Raw genomic sequence first — 21,857 nt, 5'->3', positions numbered from 1 at the left:
TCCCATACATTCTTGTATATATTGGTATAGTGTTATTGTCCTAGTGCTTATATAAATGCTAATAGCCTACTACATTTTGTATAAACTTATATTTCTGCAAATCTTGTGGTTCCTCCAAGCCTGTTGGCTTATATGTCTCTCTTGATAATGGCTATATAAAGGATACTGTACTCAAGAGAACGGATTTTGGGAGCCCTTGCAATATATTAATTCCCAACTGTGGCCAGTGGACTACCAGGGGCTTCATTCAAGTGGAGTGCCGCATGTTCGCATTAAATACAGTTTGGTTTTTAATTGCTTCATTTATTTATTGCAATCTGAACTCTGTGGAGTGCAAACAGCAAATACAATAAAAGTGACCCGAAAGAGAAAAAATGTAGGTAAACCACTCACTTTCATACAGGGCTATTATTGCTGAGTATTCATTGTGCAGAATAGTGACAGCTACTCAGTCTCCCAGGAGCCGAAAGAGACACCTATGCTTATTTTATATTCCCAGGAAATGTGATTCCCAAGCTTTTTTTTTTGTTTATTTCTTTATTTATCCAGGGCCGGATTTAGGTTAGATGAGGCCCTAAGCTACTGGAAGGTAATGGGGCCCTTTAAACGTCCAGCTGTCCTTTGGCAATAACAAATTGTCGTTTTTTGTGTTGAATATATGCTATATGGTAATTTATGGACCTAGTAGTTATCTAAAGCCATTTACACCTAACAAAATATGTATTTTATCAAAGTAATTGTTGAACTGAAATACAATTAAAAAGAAGTATATTATTAGTGAAATAATTATTAAGCTGTAACTTAAGTTTTTTTCCTTTAAATTTTTAGGGGGCCCCAAGAGAGTGGGGCCCTAAGCTATAGGTTGTTTAGCTTATACGTAAATCCGGCACTTTATTTTTTAAAGCTGAGAGAAGAGGGAGCGCGAAGAAGCGCGGAACTCTTAAAGTGCCGGCTCGGTGCTTCCGGTTAGGGGGACCCCTATGAGCGGCGCACTTCGCTCCACCGGAAGTAGCGGCAACTTCCGCTTTTCTCTTCAGGAGACTCTTTCTCCTCCGTTTGGATTACCGGCTGGGCTCCGTGTGGCGTTGCTTTTTTCTTCCTCCCTCCCCGAGGCCACCGTGGAGGTGACCAAGCTCGGCAGCCAGGATGGGGAAAAGGCAGCACCAGAAGGACAAGATGTGAGTGGAAATCTCCGGCTCTCCCCTTCCCACACCCGAAGCGAAAAGGCCCTCCTGGGTCGGTTGTGGTCAGGCCGGGGGCCCCTGAGCCTCCCCTGTCAGGTTGTTACCACACGGCGGGGGGGGGGGCGGCGGCTGTTGGGGTGCCTCGGTAGAAAAGGCGGCGTATAAATGCAGGGGCGGGGGACAACAACAACAACAAAATATGTTTAATAATCTCTGCATGCTGTTGTGTCACTTGAGTTTTTTAGGTTTTGTATTCAGTTCATGGGTGTAGCCAAGGGGGGGGCGTTGCAGGCCCAAATCAATACAAATCTGAGGTTCTGCTCCCCTCCTAACAAACATCCTGCCTGTGCCCATGATTCGGTTAATACATTATACAGACACACACACCCCGCTTCTGGAGCAATGGGACACCGCGATGGAAACCAAACCAGAGCGCACAGAAACACCGTTTACAGTGGTGCCTCGCAAGACGAAATTAATCCGTTCCGCGAGTCTCTTCGTCTAGCGGTTTTTTCGTCTTGCGAAGCAACCCTATTAGCGGATTAGCGCTATTAGCAGTTTAGCGGCTATTAAAGGCTTAGCGGCTATTAAAGGCTTAGCGGATTAGCGGCTAAAAGGCTATTAGCGGCTTAGAAAAAGGGGGGGGGTGAAAAAAAATCAGAACACTTGCAAGACATTTTCGTCTTGCAAAGCAAGCCCATAGGGAAAACCGTCTTGCGAAGCAGCTCAAAAACGGAAAACCCTTTCGTCTAGCGGGTTTTCCGTCTTGCGAGGCATTCGTCTTGCAGGGCACCACTGTATATATGTGTGTGTGTGTGTCTATATATATAGAGAGATACTCTCTCTATATATATCTCTCTATATATAGACAGACACACACACACATAAACAGTGTTTCCGTGTGCTCTGGTTTCCATCGCAGTGTCCCGTTGCTCCAGAAGTAGTTTAGTCCTGCTGGCCGCATGACCCAGAAAGCTGTCTGTGGACAAACGCCAGCTCCCTCAGCCTGAAAGCGAGATGAGTGCCTCAACCCCATAGTCACCTTTGACTGGATTTAATTGTCCAGTGGTCCTTTACCTTATTATATAAATATATCTATCTATATCTAAAAATCCACCAGGTTTTGCTGGACTGCTGTTTTTGTTTTGTTTTTTAATAATAACATTTTAAAATCAGTTTTCCAGTTTTACACCTTCTTCTTCTTTGGTGATCACTTGTAGCTGAGTAAGATTGTCTTACATGAACACGGTCTTAACAGTGAGTCCATAAGTGACACTGGAGGCCAATTCTGGATCAACACATCCTACCATAGTGGGGACATGTTTTCGGGCGGGAGTTTATCATGGTGAGGGTTTGCCAAGCGTGGCTTCCTCTTCGCACGTTTCTCCCTTTTGTCCTGAGTTCGAGCATCTTCAAGCCCATGACGCCTTTGGTAAAGGCTGTTCTCCAACTGGAGCGCTCGCAACAGCGCAGCACACCAACTGCATCGTTCACGAGGCTTAGATCATAGTTCTGTATCTTAGTCCAAAAGGCTGTGAGGTTTAGGTGGGTTGCATAAGTTGCCCTCTCGCCACATGCGTTCCAAGAATAGTGCAGCTGGTTTTCAACTGGTTGCATTTGTTTTAAATCCAGCTATGTCACTGGATGTGTATTGGCTGTTTATTGGTCGTTTTAAAAGCTATATAAAATTGTACTGGTACAGGTGTAGGTTTAGGCAACTCAAAGCTCTGCCCAGAAAGTGGCCTCAGTAAATAAGGCTTGACATCTGTAAAACAGGTTCTTGGTTTGTTTTTTTTACTGGTCAGAGAGCTTCATGCGCGCACACAACAACCCTATAAGGAAAGCTAGTACTATTATCTTGTAGATGGTGATGGGGAACCAAGAAAAGAGAGAGCCATTTGCCTTCAAGTTTATGGGCAAGGTGATATTTGAACCAGGGTCTGGGTCCTGACTGGGGCTTGCTTCTTCTAAGTACCTTTAGGATTGTAGCCTAAATCTTTTGGCTATTTACAAGCTTCCTTCTCCTTTCCCCTTATTAGATGGCTTTTCCATTCAGCTGTGTTGCAAAAGGCATTTCAAATTTGCATGTCACACCCATTTTTATCAGTATCATTACAGAAGGATCTTTAACTGCAGCAGCAGTTCCTAGCTCTGGAAACAAAACTGTTGTCCCCCCCTAACTGTCTTTTTCTCTCTCTAGGTACATAACTTGTGCAGAATACACACATTTTTATGGAGGAAAGAAAGCAGGTATGTGGCTTGGATTTACAGCACTTTTAAGAACATGGGAAGAGCCTTCTGGATCAGGCCAATGGCCCATCTAGCTCAGCGTCCTGTTCTCATGGTGGCCAACCAGAAGCCTGTGGGAAACACGCAAGCAGGATTCAAGCATATCAGCTTCAAAATCCCTTGTGGTTTCCAGCAACTAGTATTTAGTATCCCTGACCACTGGTCCTGTTAGCTAGGGATGATGGGAGTTGTAGTCCCAAACATCTGGAGGGCCGGAGTTTGCCTGTGCCTGATTTAGAAGCATTGCTGACTCCAACTGTGGAGGCAGAGCATAGGTATTATGGTTAGTTGCCATTGATAATTTTCTCCCGCATGAATTTGTCCAATCCTCTTAAAGGCATCCAGGTTGGTGGCTACTACTGCCTCCTGTGGGGGTGAGTTCAATAGTTTTAACAGTGTGCTGTGTGGAGAAGTATTTTCTCTGTCCTGAGTATTCCAACATTCAACTTCATTGGATGCCTGTGAATTCTAGTGCTATGAGAGAGGAGGAAAAACTTTTCTGCGTCCAGTTTCCCCACGTTGTGGACTCCATGCAGGAACTATCATGTTGCCTCTTATTCACGGTATTCTGACATACAGTTATTTTCCACTGTTTTCATGGGTGCATCATTGGGATCAGTAATGTGCATAAGGGGTGTGTGTGTGACATTATCCAATGACATCCAATGATGTCTGCTGCATGCCCACTGATGTGAATGATATTTAGGGTAACGTGGTGTATCGATCAGAAATCCACGGTTCATTAATGCATTGTAAAAGGAATGTTAGAAACTGAGACAGAAGCTCTAGCATTATAATCAGGAAAACAATCTGTTTATCCCAGGTTGAACATGATGTGTGTGTGAAATGTTTTTATTTTGTTTTAATTGAACAGAAATTCCACAGTCCAACTTCAGACGTCTACCTTTTGATCACTGCAGGTGAGCACTGAAGAAATATTAAATTCTAATTTAATTCCTTTATCATTCTTAGAGCCAGCAAGGTGTAGTGGTTATGAGTGGTAGACTCATAATCTGGTGAACCGGATTCGCCTCTCCGCTCCTCCGCATGCAGCTGCTGGGTGACCTTGGGCTAGCCACACTTCTCTGAAGTCTCCCAGCCCCACTCACCTCACAGAGTGTTTGTTGTGGGGGAGGAAGGGAAAGGAGAATGTTAGCCGCTTTGAGACTCCTTAAGGGGAGTGATAAAGCGGGGTATCAAATCCAAACTCTTCTTATTCTTCTGGGAAAATAGGAAGCTCCCTTACACAGAGTCAGACCATTTTGATCCCTGAAGCTCAGAACTGTATACTGTACACTGGCAGCTGCTCCCCAGTTTTCCAGACAGAAATCTCTTCCAGCCTGGGGTACCAGGGATTGAACCTGGAACCTTCATCATTTAGAATCACTCATTTAGAACCCATCATTTAGAATCGCTCTCCTTTTTGAATCGCTCTCCTTTCTTAGTTGAGGTGACCAGAACTGTACATGGTATTAATATGTTCATTCGTAATAGCCCCCTTTGCACCTTAATCACCTGTGGCTCCCTAGTGAGATCCACCTAGTGCCATCTTTAGCATTCTTTTGGCATTGGGATAGCACATGAATTGGTAGAGCATGAGACTCTTAATCTAAGAGTCATGGGTTGAGTCCTACATTGGGCAAAAGATTCCTGCATTGCAGGGGACTGGGCTAGATGACCATCTTGATTCTAATTGCCTTTTGAGGAAGCTTATAAGCACTCGTCAGAACATGCCCATTTCTTCATCTGAGACTTTTCTCCAGGTTGCCCAACTTTATTTTTATTTGTTTATTTTATATTATTATTATCATTGCGTTTATATTCCACCTTTCCTTCATTGTGGCCCAAATCCTCCATCTTCCCTTTTCCCCCTCACAACAACCCTCTGAGGTAGGATAGGTGGAGATACAGAGGTTGGCCCAGGGTCACCAGCGCGCTTTATGGCCCGAGTGAGGATTTGAGCCCCATTTCCCCAGGTCCAAGTCTGATGCTTTAACCACTATACCAGACTGGCTTTCCCAGAGTTTTAAGTGAGGATCTACTATGAACAGGGCTCTTTTTTGGGTGGTGGAGCTCCAATTGCAGAATATCCAACCCAGAACTATTTCTTTGTAGTCATTGCTTAGGTCAGGAATGGCGCATGTTGTTGAACTTCATGTTGTTGGGAATTGTCGTTCAACAGAACATGAAAGGCCCACGGGGTCCCCATCCCAGGATTTCGGTAAAACTGCATTGCTGGCTTTTTGTGCTCTTCTGCTGATATTTAATTCACATTTACTTAATTCTTTTTTTCTCTCCCCTAGCTTATCTTTGCAGCCATTTGAATATCCTGTATGCACACTGGAAGGCACCATCTTTGACTTGCTGTAAGTTGCTACTTTTTCAGTGGTCTTCCTCTCTTCCCCCCTTCCTCCCATTAGTATAGCTCTTCTCTCCTTGAAGGAAAATTGAGCAAATCTGCCATCTAGGATGCATAGCTCTTATCGTCACAAGTTGCTAATAGGTGGGGAGAATAATGTATGTCTTGAAAGACCTACATTGCCTCCCAGTATGTTTCTGAGCACGATTCAAAGTATTGGTGCTGACCTTTAAAGCCCTAAATGGCCTCAGCCCAGGATACCTGAAGGAGCGTCTCCACCCCCATCATTCAGCCCGGACACTGAGGTCCAGCACCAAGGACCTTTTGGCAGTTCCCTCACTGCAAGAAGCGAGGTTACAGGGAACCAGGCAGAGGGCCTTCTCGGTAGTGGCACCTGCCCTATGGAATGCCCTCCCATCAGATGTCAAGGAAATAAACAACTATCTGACTTTTAGAAGACATCTGAAGGCAGTCCTGTTTAGGGAAGTTTTTAATGTTTGATGTTTTATCACTAATAATAATAATAATAATAATAATAATAATATTCTATTGGAAGCTTCCCAGAGTGGCTGAGGAAACCCAGCCAGATGGTTGGGGTATAAATTTTATTATTATTATTATTATTATTATTATTATTATTATTATTATTATTAGATATGGAAAGTGAGCTCATATCCAAGGTGCTATTTAAGTTGGGGGATTCTCAGCTCACTTTCCTAAGCCTCTAGGCTCTACCAGAACACATGTGACTTTTTGGGAAGAACCAGGCATTTCTGATTTTGTATCTGATCCGCTGCATCTTTTTTGCTCCTGTTTTAGGAATATCGTTCCCTGGATAAAGAAGTATGGGACGAATCCAAGCACAGGAGAGGTAGGTTTTCTTGGATGGGGCGGGGGGGGGGGGCTGTGTTCCTCTAGAAGCTGATGGCAGCCCAGCTCCCATGAGCCCCAGCCAAAGTAGCAAGCAGCTGGGGAAGAAGGGGATTGTAGCCCATCAGCAGGACTGCTGCCCAGCCTCCGTCCAGCTTTCACATTTACTCTTGATTTGGTGTACTCTGCTTTTTCTAAAATTAAATTTTTGTTTGCCAATTTAGCGAGGAAGGGAAATAGAATAAATAAAATTACCGTATTTTTTGCACCATAACACTCACTTTTTTCCTCCTAGAAAGTAAGGGGAAATGTCTGTGCGTGTTATGGAGCGAATGCCTGTGGGTGGCGGGGGGGATCTGCTGCAGTCGTGAGCAGAGGATCCATGGTTCCCCTTCCTTCCCTCCTCCGTGGTTACAAAGCATGGATCCACATGGATCCTCAGGATTTTTGCATTGGGCTACTCCAAACTCACTGTCAGATCACATGTCTGTGGCCACAGCATGAACCACAAAAATCATATATCCACTATTTCGTTTAGAATATTTTTTTCTTGTTTTCCTCCTCTAAAAACTACGTGTGTGTTATGGTCTGGTGCGTGTTATAGAGCAAAAAATACGGTAATGAAGAAATAAGAGACAAAAGTAAATTATAATATACATATAATTCTAGTATAACAGTAGACCACAATCTGTTCACTTTGGGGATACAGTGACCACCAGTACACGAGTAAATAAATAAATTCATGTAGGCCCTGCAGATGTTCAAATAGGTATCCCCATGTAAATTATGCATATATGAAATTCATTTAAACGTTGCCAGGGCTGTGAGGTCCTTAGACCAGAGCTTTTCAACCTTTTTGAGTACATGGCTCCCTTAACAAACTACATTCTTTCTGTGGCACCCCTGTGGGGCTCAGGAGCCCAGTTATGCCACCCCTTGCCTGCCGAGCTGGCAGCCCCTCACCCTTTTTCGAACACCCTCCCTTGCGGAGTTTTCCCCTCCGCCTCCTGTCCTCTCCCCTCTCCTTGGGAGTCTTCTGGGCATCCACTGCTGCTGCCCCTGGTCTCTGAGCTGCCCCCACCCTGCCCTAAAGAGAGGTGCCTTCCAGAGGCACCATTTGGCTATGGAGGTTATAGCCAGGGCTGCTGCAATAAGCAGCTGTGCAAGCCATTGGGAGGGGCAGACACGAGAGGGCTTGGGAGGGAGGGAGGGGAAGGAAGGAAGGAAGGAAGGAAGGAAGGAAGGAAGGAAGGAAGGGGGACAGAGGTCAGTGTTGCCCATGGCATCCCTGACTGTCATTCAAGGCACCCCAGGGTGCCACGGCACACTGACTGAAAACCACTGCCGTAGACCATTGTGTAATACCCAATGGGTATTTATCCCTCCAGGCTTGAAGTATAAATATCTTAGCCACCATAAGGACTCTCAAAATCCACTTGTGTTGTCCACCCATTAATCCCTAGACTCAGCCCACTCTGCATTTTATCTTGATTCTGATTTGAAAGTTATTTGCACATGTGTCATCCTGACTTGTGAGAGCATGTGCCATGCTTCTCGGTTGTGGCCTTCATGCCTGTTTGAAATTGGCCACATGGTCCTCCTATATTTAAAGAAAAGCACAAACCGCAGGTTCATTCCCCAGCATCTCCAGGTAAGGCTGGGAAAGTCTCCTTTCCAAAGCCTCAGTAAGCTTCTGCCAGTCAGCTGAGGTTTTGTATATGGGAAAGACTATTTGACTGATACGCACCTTAATTCATTCATTGAGTTTCTCTAGATGGTGCGGAATTTACATAAAAGCTAAATGCAGTGCGGAATTTACATATAAGCTAAACAAGCTATAGCTTAGGGCCCCACTCTCTTGGGGGGGGGGCAAAAAAATAAATGAAAAAAACAACTGGAGTACATTTCCAAAATATAAGATAAAAACAAATAAAATTGATAAAATACATATTTTGTTATGTGCAAATGGCTTTAGATACCTATTAGGTCCATAAATTACCATATAGCATATATTCAACATAAAAAACAGCGACAATTTGTCGTTGACAAAGGACAGCTGGACATATAAAGGGCCCCATTACCTTCAGTAGCTTAGGGCCTCATCAAACCTAAATCCAGCCCTGCCTGTGTGCTCTTTTTCCTCCTTTCCGTTTATTGATGAAGTCTTTCCGTTTATTGATAAATGTCTTACCCTCAATTTCTTTGTTAACTTGAGCATCATTTTAAATTTAACTTATTTCACATATTTATATTCCTGTGTGGATTGTTGCTTTCTCCCCTTGGTTGCTGCCTTCTGCTGCTTCCTGAATTAACCCTTCTGGAAAACTTTTTGCTCTCCTGGGATTAAGGCGGTTATCTCTTGCCTAAATTGAGGCTAGTAGTGCCGATAGCATCTAAACAGAATGGACTTTTATTTGCTGTGGGTTGCAATTATTCCGTGCTTCACAGTCAAACCCAAGCTCAACCTTTTGCGCCTGTTTTCAGGACAGCCCAGAAATACGTGACATTTATTATGAGGCTGTCTTGTTGGAATCTGCAGAGATTTCTTTTAAACACTAGGTGGCAGCTGTGATACGAGTGTGAAAGGTTTGGCCCAAAAAATCTTTTTGTACCAGGGTTTTCGTCTCTTGTAGAGATGTGCACATGGCGCTCTTCTCTGTAACTTGCACCCGCCCCCCCCCCCCAAGGTGTGCTTTTGGAATTATTCTGGCTGAGAAGCGATCCGTGAGCAGGAGTGTGATCCTGTGCATGCTTAGAATCGTTGGGTTGTACCCAACAAAGTTCTACTCAAGAGTAGACCTGTTGAAATTAATGAACCTAAGTTAGCCGTGCCTGTTCACTTCAGCAGGTCTACTCTGGAGTAGCAATGCGACGGCATGATAGACGTGCATGAAATTTTGCACAGGGTGGAGAAAGTGGAAAAGAGAAAAGTCCCCCCCCCCCCAAACACTAGATCTTGTGAGCATCTGATGAAGCTGAACGTTAAGAGGATTCAGGGTAGACAAAAGAAAGTGCTTCTTCGCACAGTGTGGAGTTAAACTGTGACACTCGCTCCCGTAGAAGTGATGGCCACTGACTTGTAAGGCTTTAAAAGAGGACCGGACAAATTCATGGAGGAGAAAGGCTGTCAGCTGCTGTGAATCACGATGGCTGTGTTTGACCTTCACTGCCAGGGGCAGTAATGCTTCTGAATCCCAGTTGCAAGAAACCACAGGAGGGGACTCCTTGTCAGGCATCATGTTCCTCACTACTGACTTTAAGGCTGCCTGTTGTTCTTCTGCAGATGTGGGACCCAGTATGGCCTGTGGCCAGAGCTTCCCCATAAAGAAACACAAGGTTTTTTTTAATGTATTTGGTTTTGTTTTCTGTGAGACGTAATTCCCACTGAGGTGGTAAACCTGTATCTTCAGCCTGTAATAATAATAATAATAATAATAATAATAATAATAATAATAATAATAATTATTATTATTATTATTATTATTATTAATACCCCGCCCATCTGGCTGGGTTTCCCCAACCACTCTGGGCAGCTTCCAACAGAATATTAAAATACAATACAGTGGTACCTCGGGTTACATACGCTTCAGGTTACAGACTCCGCTAAGCCAGAAATAGTGCTTCAGGTTAAGAACCTTGCTTCAGGATGAGAACAGAAATCATGCTCCGGCAGCGCGACAACAGCAGGAGGCCCCATTAGCTAAAGTGGTGCTTCAGGTTAAGAACAGTTTCAGGTTAAGTACGGACCTTTGGACTACAACTCCCATCAGCCCCAGCAAGCTGAAGTTGTACTCTGAAACATCTGGAGGGGCCAGGTTGGCAAATGCAGTGTTAATAATAATAATATGCTGATAACTCTTCCTGAAATGTAGCCTGGGGATGACTAAACCTTCCCCAAGCGCATTAGAGAGTTATTTTCATGCCTTCCTTCCCACTCACTCCCATACTTGTTTTTCTGTTATGCTTTTCCCATTGTCATCTCCTGCAGATGGGAGTGTGCAGTGCTGCCGCTGTCCATTTAGGGGAGAAACGTTATTAATTGACCTTTGCAACATCCTCCCCGGCTTCCACAGAGTTGTTCCAAGGGATAATGTCATATCCCTTACCTGGATTGTTGGGCTTTGATACCAGCACTATGGTTACAGTTCAAGAGAAATTAACACTGTGGTGTGTCTTGTGATTTCTCTATTTTTCTTGCCCACCTGCAGAACATGCACAGCTCAGTAGATCTGGACTTTTGGCTTGGCCCCTTTAGCTACTGTTTTTAGATAGCTTGCAGGTGAGCATGCTTTGGCTTAAGTGGCAGTTGGGAATAGATCTGTGGATTTCATTAAAGCAGGCATAGCTAACATTGTGTCCTGTGGATGTTGTTGGACTCCAACTCCCATCATCCCTGACCACTGGACGCTCTAATGCAGGCATATGCAAACTCGGCCCTCTAGATGTTTTGGGACTACAACTCCCATCATCCCTAGTGGTCAGGGATGATGGGAATTGTAATCCCAAAACATCTGGAGGGCTGAGTTTGCCTATACCTGCTCTAATGGGACTGATGGGAGTTGTGATGCAGCACAGCTTGCCTTTAGGGGCCCTGTAAATCTTCTGCTTCTCCTACAATTTGCACACTGCTGTGAGCCAACTCCACTCCAACTGGATTTGGAATGGATGTTTCCTCGTATGGCTTCAATTTGTTGTTGGTGGCGGCCACATCCATTTGTCCCGAGAGACAAAGAAGTGCGCCTCCAGGGGTGAAGTCAAACCACTGTGTTAGCAGCACTGAAGTGACCTCTTTGGAGTGCAAGGCTGGAGGTCCTGGGCTGCCCAGACAACAATGCTCCCCTCTTGGTCTCGCTGATGTGGACCGAAGAAAAGCAGAGCAATACATTTGGCACCAGACTGGCTGCAGGAGTTGACAGAAGGAGGCGCACGAGACACCATCCAACCGTCTTAGGGACTCCACTCCAGATTAGTGTAAGGGTTTGCTCCTTAGCCTTTTCTTCTCTTGGAAGATATCCCGCAAGTCATTGAAGGAGTGCTGGTCTATTAACTCTTCATTCTCGTTACAGTGGTATCTTGGGTTAAGTACTTAATTCGTTCCAGAGGTCCGTACTTAACCTGAAACTGTTCTTAACCTGAAGAACCACTTTAGCTAATGAGGCCTCCAGCTGCTACCGCGCCACCGGAGCCCGATTTCTGTTCTCATCCTGAAGCAAAGTTCTTAACCTGAAGCACTATTTCTGGGTTAGCGGAGTCTGTAACCTGAAGCGTATGTAACCTGAAGCGTATGTAACCCAAGGTACCACTGTATTGGGGAATGGTGGTCTTTTAAAAATCTGTTTTGTTTTCCACGCCACCCAGAGAACTGCTGTTGTGATGTGTTGTATCTTGAGGAGAATGCTATTCCACAGAACAGGGGCAGCCACACTAAAAGCCCTGCTCTAAGTTGCTGCAGAGCAGGCTTCTGAGATTTAGAAATTTCCAGCAGATCATAGGGCTCTATTAAGGGATAAGGCCATCTCTCAAGTAACCTGGTCCTGAGCTGTACAGGGTTTTGTATTTTGGTACCAACCCATTGAACTTGGCTTGGTAGCTGATTGACATTTAGAACTTGCACCTTGAGCTATACTGGCATCTAGTGCTGATGAATACGGACAGGTGCATATTTTTGGTGACGTATTCTTTATTTTTATTCTGCCCCTCTTTTAAGGAGCATAGGCCGGAACACTTCCTCTTTTCCTTTTTATCCTCACAACAAACAACTGTGTAAGGTAGTTTTGGCTGTAAAGTAGACGTCGGCCCAAGAACATCATGGCTGACTGGGGATTTGAACTTGGGTCTCCCTGAATCTAGTCAACCACAATGGTGCACTGCCTTAAACATGAGAATAGGTGGGTGATACGTTGGTTGGGGAATGGCTATACAGTGGTACCTCAGGTTACATACACTTCAGGTTACATACGCTTCAGGTTACAGACTCCGCTAACCCAGAAATAGTACCTCAGGTTGAGAACTTTGCTTCAGAATGAGAACAGAAATCGTGCGGCGGTGGCACAGCGGCAGCAGGAAGCCCCATTAGCTAAAGTGGTGCTTCAGGTTAAGGACGGACCTCCGGAACGAATTAAGTACTTAACCCGAGGTACCACTGTAGTTCAGTAGTAAGAGAATCTGCATGCAGAAGGTCCCAGGTTCCATCCCTGGCATGTCCAGGCAGGGCAGGGAGAGAGACCCCTTGCCTCAATCCCTGGAGAGCTGCTGCCAGTCAGTGTAGATAATGCTTAAGCAGTTGGACTAATGGTATGACTCTGTATAAGGCTCAGTTGATAAGAGAATGGTGCTGATAATGCCAAGGTTGCAGGTTCGATCCCTGTTTGGGACAGCTGCATATTCCTTCATTGCAGAGGGTTGGACTAGATGATCCTCGGGGTCCCTTCCAACTCTACAGTTCTATTACTCTAACTTCCCACATTTCTGTGCCTTGAGGGAAGGGCTGCAGCTCAGTGGTAGAGCATCTGCTTTGCACACAAAAGGTCTCAGATTCAATGCATGGCAGTGGCATCTCCAGGGCAAGAACTGCCAGCTGAAATCCTAGGAGCTGCTGCCAGTCGGTGTAGACAATACTGAGCTAGGTGGCTCAGTAGTCTGACTTGATATCAGGCAACTTCCTATGTTGGTTTGTTATTACGCAGTTATGTGGGTTAAACCACAGAGCCTAGGACTTGCCAATCAGAAGGTCGGCGGTTTGAATCCCTGCGACGGGGTGAGCTCCTGTTGCTCGGTCCCTGCTCCTGCCAACCTAGCAGTTCAAAAGCATGTCAAAGTGCAAGTAGATAATTAGGTACCGCTCCGCCGGGAAGGTAAACGGCATTTCCGTTCGCTGCTCTGGTTCGCCAGAAGCGGCTTAGTCCTGCTGGCCACATGACCCGGAAGCTGTACGCCGGCTCCCTCAGTCAATAAAGCGAGATGAGTGCCACAACCCCGGAGTCAGTCACAACTGGACCTAATGGTCAGGGGTCCCTTTACCTTTTACCTGAAAGGCAGGAGATGAGACTTCTGTGCCGGCTGCAGCTTCCAAGCTGCCTTCAAGGGGAGCCCCTTACCCCCCTTTAGCGGTTATGCATGGGCTGCACCCTTATCTGTGTGGTGTGCCCGGTGGAAGGAAGAGACCTCCTTTTCTCTCAGTGCCTGGCGCAGCCTTTTGATGTCGTTGGCTACAAATCCTTTTAATGCAGCGTGGCACCCTACGTGCGTGACAAATGGCCGTGTGAGAATTTGTCGGCTGGCTCATCCATCACACACTTGTCCGTGGCAGAAGGGCAATCAATTTCAGCCGTTCGGCTTGTTTCATCTTCGGTCTGCCCTGGTGCCCCACTAACCTACACAGTCAAAGAGCTCCTGCTTTTGTGTGATGGCGGCGGGCGGGAGGGGCGGGAGAGGCTGCCCTCCTCATTCCTGGGAGGGGTGAGCCGTGTCAGCTGGCAGACGGGAAGAGAGAGAGAGAGCTCAGTGCCTAGGCTTGCTCCTAATTGCCGGAAAGGAGGCTGCCTTGCCAAAAGTCTCTTGGCTGGTGTGGTTTTTTTTTGGGGGGGGGGATAAAAGGCAGCACCCGTACCCCAAGCATCAGCAGTATGACGTGCCGTGATGTTGATTTCTGTTTTATCTAAATAAATGGTGCGGTAAACCCATTCGGAATTAATTTTTTAAAAGAAAAAACGCATGTCAAACTGGGTCTTTGCACATTAATTTAATTTAAATTCTGCGTCATGATAACCCAGATTCTGCAACATGAAGTGGTGCTGCCAGCTTCATGCATGATTGGCCTGGAAAAAGACGGAAATGATCACTGGACAGCATTGTTTCACTAATATTCTTACGCACTTCCTGGACCGTCAGGCTTTGTAAACCTTTGCATTTATTTGGCTGGCTTCCACGGGCCACAATGCCCCTGTAGTTTTACCGGCAGCTGTATTATCCATGCTGCTAACAACAAATTACGTTGCATTATTATTTTTTTTACAGATGGCTCCAAGTCACAGGATCGTGTGGGAGTAGCATGAGTCCATATGGACCGCGCTGTTGCAAGGAAGTTCTTGTCTGAATCATCGCTGTTTACTGCAAGAACCTCTTTGCAATCTTTTCATTACTTTTATGAGCTTGGAACAATCTGTTGATTATATCCTGGCTCCCAGAGCTTTAGAATCGTTTGGGTTCAACATGACCTAGTTGCTTTCTGTTCCTTTCCCCCTGTTGGAGACGGAAAGCAGGAACACTGAGCAAGCTCCTCCTCCTTCATCCTCCACTCTGACTATATTCAAGTTAATCCCTCCAATATCTCCAGGCGGGACTTCATTCTGGTTTGAATATCATATGCCTTTTGATCAAAAAATTTCAATAACAAACAAACAAACACCTTCCCAGCAACCCTTATTCCTTATGGCAAAGCCTAGGAAGTCCTTCACCTTCAGGACAACTCTTGATCCTAGAGTTCACTGGTGTTAATGCCAGAGATCACCATGAATCTTCGCTTGTCTCTAGGCTAACTTCTTTCACCAGAGCCAGTGTGCTGTAGTGGTTAAGAGCGGTGGACTCGTAATCTGGGGAACCGGGTTTGCTTCCCCTCTCCTCCACACACAGCTGCTGGGTGACCTTGGGCCAGTCACACTTCTCTGAAGTCTCTTAGCCCCACTCACCTCACAGAGTGTTTGTTGTGGGGGAGGAAGGGAACTAAGATTGTTAGCCGCTTTGAGACTCCTTCGGGTAGTGATAAAGCGGGATATCAAAGCCAAACTCCTCCTCCTCCTCCTCCTCCTCCTCCTCCTCCTCTTCTTCTTCTTCTTCTTCTTCTTCTTCTTCTTCTTCTTCACCACCTAGAGCCCCTTTGACCCAAGGAAGAGTCTCAATATTTTATTCTCCCTCACAGACTACCAAAGTTGCAGTAGTGAGACTCTGACCTCTGTCACAGTAGGAACCAGTCTCAGATTACTGGTCCATCCACCTTACTGTTGTCTACACTGGCTGGCAGCAGCCCTCCTGGATTTCAAATGGGGTTTTTCTCCCAGCCCTATGTAGAGATGCCAGGGATTGAATTTGGGACCTTCTGCATGCAAAGCACATGCTCTCCTACTGAGCTAGGATCTTTCTCATTGAATGCCAGCATCACAAACTAATGGGACCGAATTTACTGGCTGACACAATAGGGTACAGTATTTGGGGGGGGGGCAGAGAAATCCCTCCAAGAGACAACCTCTCTAGGCCATGCTGAAAGAAGGATTCTATGAGCTAGCTCATCGCCAGCTGATAGAATACAGCTCTTCAAATGCCAAAGCTTGAATCTGAGTGCTCTGCTAATTTCAAAGGAACTAATCCTATGTTCAATGCAATTATCACCTAGCTGTGATAATGCACTGCCTTTAAACTCTGCCCAGTTACCTGCTACCTCTGTTAGGGAGTGATACTAGTAGACCTTCACCCTGAGAACCCATCCCTAAATAATTATCTAATAATAAATAAATAAAAATATTATTTACATCTGGCTGGGTTGCCCCAGCCACTCTGGGCGGCTTCCAACACATAAAGAAATAATAAAACATTAAACATTAGAAAGTTCCGTATACAGGGTTGCCTTCAGGTGTCTCCTAAAACTTGCATAGCTATTTATTTCCTTGACATCTGATGGGAGGGCGTTCCACAGGGAGGGTGCCAGTTCTGAGAAGGCCCTTTGCCTGGTTCCCTTAGCTTCACTTCTCGCAGTGAGGGAACCACCAGAAGGCCCTTGGAGCTGGCCCTCAATATCTGTGGGACTTTGTGCTTTGGTGTGGTAGATCACATTTAAAGCACTTTTATACCACTTTTAACTGTCAAAGTTTCACCCCAAAGAATACTGGGATCTGTGGTTTATTATGGGTGATGGGAATGATCAATCTGTGAGGGGGTCTTCTAACAGCTCTCAGCACCCTTAACAAACTGCAGGTCTTGGGATTGTTTTTGGGGAAAGCCTTTAGGGCAGTGGTAGATTTTAGGTAGGCAGATTTTTGATACCAAGTCTTTGACACGTGTTTTGCAGTGTTCTGGCAAAGACGTCCAGTATGCCTGTCTGTGTTTCATCAAAGTAAAGTGGGTGTCCTTGCAGCACCCTGTTTTCAACCCATACCTGGGAAGCTGCCTTGCACAGAATCAGACCACTGGTTCATCTAGCTTACTATTTATGTCAGGGATGAGAAACATATGGCCCTTCAGTTGTTGGTCTCCAGCTGCTATGAGCTATCAAGCCAGCATGGCCAGTAGTCAAGATTGATGGGAGCTGCGGTCCAGCAACATCTGGAGGAAGACTGGCTCCCAACACCTGGATTACATGAAGAGCCCATCCATCAGTTACTGAATCTCGTTTGCAAAACCAAGAGAGAAATCACAGTCTGTGGGTTTTCTCCCACTTACTTCTACTGAAAGTAGACACTTAGAGATGACTTAGTTATATCCATTAGTTTCCATGGAGTAAGATAGGCATTGGATCCATCGCTTATGTTTTTCTAAGCCCCCCCAAATTATATCGGTGGTTATTTTAGTGGTCAAATTAATAAGACTAATTGCAGTAATAACTAGCGCACTCTATAACCTTCCAGCGGAAATCCTTTTTGGAGTTGTCACTTTCAATCAGCTTGGCTGGCTCTCATACGAATGCCTTTGCTGCGAGGGTTGCCCTGCTCTGCTTTTCGTGCAAAGTCCTTTTAATTTGGGTCGCAGCAAGCTGGAAATGCAAGTTTCACTCTGGGGGTTCTTTCATTTATCTTCGGCTAGCGATTAAGACTCTGCTTTGGTTTTATTGGCAATCTGAAACCCCCCAAAAAGAAACAAAAAAGGAAGGAAAAGTGGAGTGATGCTGGAGGAGTTATGATAATCTCCCCTGAAAGAAATGAAGAAGTAAAATAAAAAAACTATTTTCTAAGATTGTTGTGTGAAGTAGTGATGGGCAACCAAATGTGGCCCTCCAGGACTTTTCCTGGCCCTTGGGACTCTCACAAGCTGCACCCCTCACCAGCCTTTCTCCATGTCCTCCTTGAGTACTTTTGCCTGTCTTGGAATGTGTCCTTGACCTAAGATAATGCTTCTTGCTTGCCTGGATGGAAAAGTGTATGCATGTGTGTGTAGCATCCTCTGGATGAATGAATTTTGGAACGCAGCCTACCGTGCAAAGGTGAGAGTCACTTCTTTTGCCTCTGGCCTCACCCATCAATGGAATGTGGCCCCCTGATGATCCCTCAAGCGAGAGAATGTGGCGCTCTGGCCGAAACGCATTCCCCATTTGTTACATAAGATGTTAATGGAATTAAAAGAGAAAGAAGGTTAAAATAGTGTTCTTGTACTGTCAGATTTTGGAACTGGGTGTGTTCCATCTTGTATGGACCGCTTACATTCAGTTTTTACTGATATGCTAGCCTTAATCATTTAGAGTGCAAAGGGGAAGGTTGGAGATGCATGCTTCCTAATGGTTTGGTGCTTTTGTCTTGGTCTGGTGTGTTTATATCCATTGAAGAAGTTGTGCAGTCTAAAAATAAAAGACCATGAAATCAAGATCATTTCAACTGGGCACCTAAAGGACATCTGATTTGATGCCAAATGAACTATTAAAGGAAGGAGGTTCTGTAGCAGAGGTGCCACCACTGAAAAGGCTCTTTGTAGCCCTATACCTGTCCTTCAGAAATTGGGAAGTACCTAGAAAGGGTCCTCTAGTATTGCACTTAATAACAGAGTTGATATAGGACCAAGCTAGATGTGAACGTCCTACATTCCATTTAGCATAGGAACATATGGAACAGTCTTCTACCAAGTCAGGCTATTGGTCCAACAACTGTTGCCCACATTGCCTGAGACCAGGTCTCCCAAGGTTTCAGGCAGGGAGTCTTTCCCAGCCCTATCTGGAAATGTCAGTGGTTGAACCTGCAACCTTCTGCTGACCAAGCAGCTCTTCTTCCACTGAGCCATGACCCTTCCCAAACACAGGAGCGCTGCTTTTTACCAGCATTCAAAATTAGCTGGGTGCCGAGCACATTTTGCAACTGGCAGCCAGCCTTTTGTGAATGGATGGAGCCACACTTGGCGCCTGGCATCTCCACCTGCCTGGCTGCAGTCAGCTGGTCTGCCAGGCACAGTGGCAGCAAAAGATGCACCCGTTGTTGTTTTTTTACTGCCGCACTGCTGGGTGAATCAGGTGTTTGGCGGGGTAGAGCAGTAGCAAAAGACACATCTTTTGCTGCCGCACTACCCTGCAGACACCCTGATTCTCCCGGCAGCATTAAAAATTTTTTTTGCTGCTGGGCTGCCTGGTCTGGTAGTGGGGCAGCAAAAAGAAGAAGAAGGTGCCTAGACATTTTGTTTTGGCACCCACAACCTATGTCCCAGGAGCCACATGGCTCTTAGTATTCCTAACCCAGTTTCTACTGAGGATTTTTACTGAGTCAGCCTGTTGGTTCATCTAGCTCAGCAGTCTCCACTGACTGGCAATGAATCTCCCGGGTTTTAGAGAACTTTCTCAGCTCTCTGGAGGTAGCTAGGGATTGAACCTGAGACCTTCTGCGTGCAAAGCAAATGCCATGCCACTGACCAACAGCATGCATTTTTAAAGTAATAATACATACCGTATTTTTTGCTCTATAGGATGCACCCGACCATAGGACGCACCTTGTTTAGTGAAGCGGCAGGAGAAACGGAGCCCCTTCCATTTCTCCTCCTGCTTCGCTGAAGGGGCGCTGCGCAGCTCTCCCTCTTCTGAACTCAGGAGAGTCTTGCTCTCCTAGCTTTAGCAAAAGGAACCCGAAGCCTCCGGAGCGCAGCGGGAGCGCTCCCTCTGCGCTTCGGAGGCTTCGCGTTGCTATCGCTGAAGCCAAGGAGCCTGCATTCGCTCCATAGAACGCACACACATTTCCCCTTAATTTTTGGAGGGGAAAAGGTGCGTCCTATAGAGCGAAAAATATGATACATACATACATACATCATTTTCTTTCCCTCCCCCTCCCCTTTTAGGAAGATTACCCGCTCTGAGACCCCACAGCTAATTCTCCTCTGGCCTCCTCGCTGGCCCAAGTAGGACTAATTCAGCCAGCTAGCCCTGGTGACTATCTAATGCTTATTGGATGGATTTCCCCCAAATTGATTTTTGAACTTTGAATTTTATTGTTATTCATGCTTTTATACTGTATTTTATGCTGCCCCTACGTTGTATTACAATTACCGTATTTTTCGCTCTATAACACGCCCCCGACCATAACACGCACGTAGTTTTTAGAGAAGGAAAATCCGTAGGCATGCCACCCGTAGGCATTTCCTCCATAACACGCACAGACATTTCCCCTTACTTTCTAGGAGGAAAAAAGTGAGTGTTATGGTGCAAAAAATACGGTAAGTGTTTTAAATTAGTTGCTAGCTGTCCTGAGCCCGGTTTTCTGAACCGGGAAGGGCAGGGTATAAATAAAAAATTATTTATTTATATTTATTTGTGCCACCTTTCCATAGCTAAAACCACGCTCAAGGTGGCTTACAGCAGGAAACAAATTACATAGTTAACAAATATAACTGTAATAGTCAAAAACAATAAATAAAACACTCAAAAAAGTACACAGCCAAATCAAACAATTTCCACATGAATCATAGCAAGATTTAAAAACAAGGATACAAACAATTATTGGTAACAGCAACAGTCCCCCTTGCATCAACCTTCCCTAAACGTACCCTAACCCAAGACCAGCACACATTCCTCACCATGACCATGCAAGATTTTTTCTTTTAAAAAAGCGTTTTCTTTGAAGAAAGTGCAGTCCCTTTTTATTTTTATTCTTTATTCTTTATTAAATTTCTATTCTAATCCTCTGTCTGAGCACCTCATGGCGGTTTGCAACATTAAAACTCAAAAATACATATCAAAGTAAAAAACAATAACACACACACACACAACACAACTTTGTTTGGGTTTGCTGTTTTAAGAGGGGGAGGTTTTGTTCATAAAGCAAATATCTCCCATAATGTTAACCTAATAGGTGTTGAGGACCACATTTTCATTGGTTTTCTGGTGTGATTTGCCTCCCTGAGGTCTCAGTGCAGTTTTGCGCCCCACCCTACCCCCCCCCCCACAATTCAGTGTTAGAATCTCAGATATATAAACTGGGTGGAAAATTGTATCTTAATTCTAGGCTGTGGTCGCCGCAGCGGAATGTCTGTTCCCCAGGGTGACCCTCAGGGTCCTTTCCAATGCTACAATTCTACGATTCTATGATCTCAACTCCCATCGCTTGATTGTACTTTACTCTTACAACAGTTCACTCGTCTCGGTATGCAAGAAAGAGAAACACAGTAGAAATGGAAATGGTATCAACTATGGACTAAAGCAGAGGTTTTTAAACTGTGGCTGCCAACCTGGTGCCCAGAAATCTCCATGTGGTTGCAGTTGGACCCAGCGCCAGTAGCAAAATGTGCCTGGCATGTTTCGAATTTCGAATACTTGCCCCCATTTGCTATTTTCATTGGTGGCGTGGGGGGGGGGTGTTGGTGCCAACTGCAGCTTTAATCTTGAATCCAAGTAAAAGGTGCATCGCAGCTATGCTGGGTGCAGAAAATTAAAAAATTCCCTTACAGATGCCTGATGTGGATTTGGAGAGGGCTGTTTCCGGTTTACTTTACAGAAACCAATAAATAAATAAATAAGTCATGTAATTGTGTGGATGGTGTCATGTCCAGGATGCCCGTTCAATTCAGCAGCACATCTTGGGCGGATGGTTTTCTCTCTGTATCTGTGTGGTGGCGAGAGCATCTGCGCTGCGCTCTGAGTCACTTAATGCCATGGTTACTTTCTTCGTTTCTCTTTGGGGTCAGTGCCAGGGACGATGATTAACCGCTATGTTTGTTTACCCCCTGCAGAAGCTGGAGGCCAAATCTCTCATCAAACTGAACTTTGCTAAAAACAGCAATGGTGAGTCGGCACTCTTGAGTCTTTTGAAAGCTTCCTCCCTCCCCCTTCTATTTAAAGGAGCTGGAAATGTGAATAGATGCCGCACAGAATGCAGAGTGACACAGACCATTGCCCAGATGGGTTATGCAATCTGAAGTTCTCTCTCTCTCTCTCTCTCTCTCTCTCTCTCTCTGGGAGGTGTAGTTTGTCCAATATGCTGAGA

At 45.3% G+C, this 21,857-nt stretch overlaps 1 protein-coding gene across 1 annotated transcript in view; it reads left to right on the top strand.

Moving 5' to 3' along the window:
• The first annotated feature begins 1,000 nt into the window (after nucleotides 1-1,000).
• The window catches only part of PPIL2 (peptidylprolyl isomerase like 2), a 73,958-nt gene continuing 53,101 nt past the window's right edge, over nucleotides 1,001-21,857 (top strand). Inside the window, exons 1-6 of the mRNA XM_082203301.1 lie at nucleotides 1,001-1,178; nucleotides 3,385-3,434; nucleotides 4,348-4,393; nucleotides 5,777-5,839; nucleotides 6,652-6,703; nucleotides 21,604-21,655. Of these exons, the coding sequence (XP_082059427.1) occupies nucleotides 1,147-1,178; nucleotides 3,385-3,434; nucleotides 4,348-4,393; nucleotides 5,777-5,839; nucleotides 6,652-6,703; nucleotides 21,604-21,655 (295 nt within the window). The 5' untranslated portion in view covers nucleotides 1,001-1,146. The remainder of the gene's footprint in view (nucleotides 1,179-3,384; nucleotides 3,435-4,347; nucleotides 4,394-5,776; nucleotides 5,840-6,651; nucleotides 6,704-21,603; nucleotides 21,656-21,857) is intronic.

Source organism: Podarcis vaucheri (assembly GCF_965113315.1).
Source record: "Podarcis vaucheri genome assembly, chromosome: 16".
Lineage (NCBI taxonomy): Eukaryota > Metazoa > Chordata > Lepidosauria > Squamata > Lacertidae > Podarcis > Podarcis vaucheri.
The sequence above is the reverse complement of the archived record's forward strand: the minus strand, read 5'-3'. Positions and strand labels throughout refer to the sequence as shown.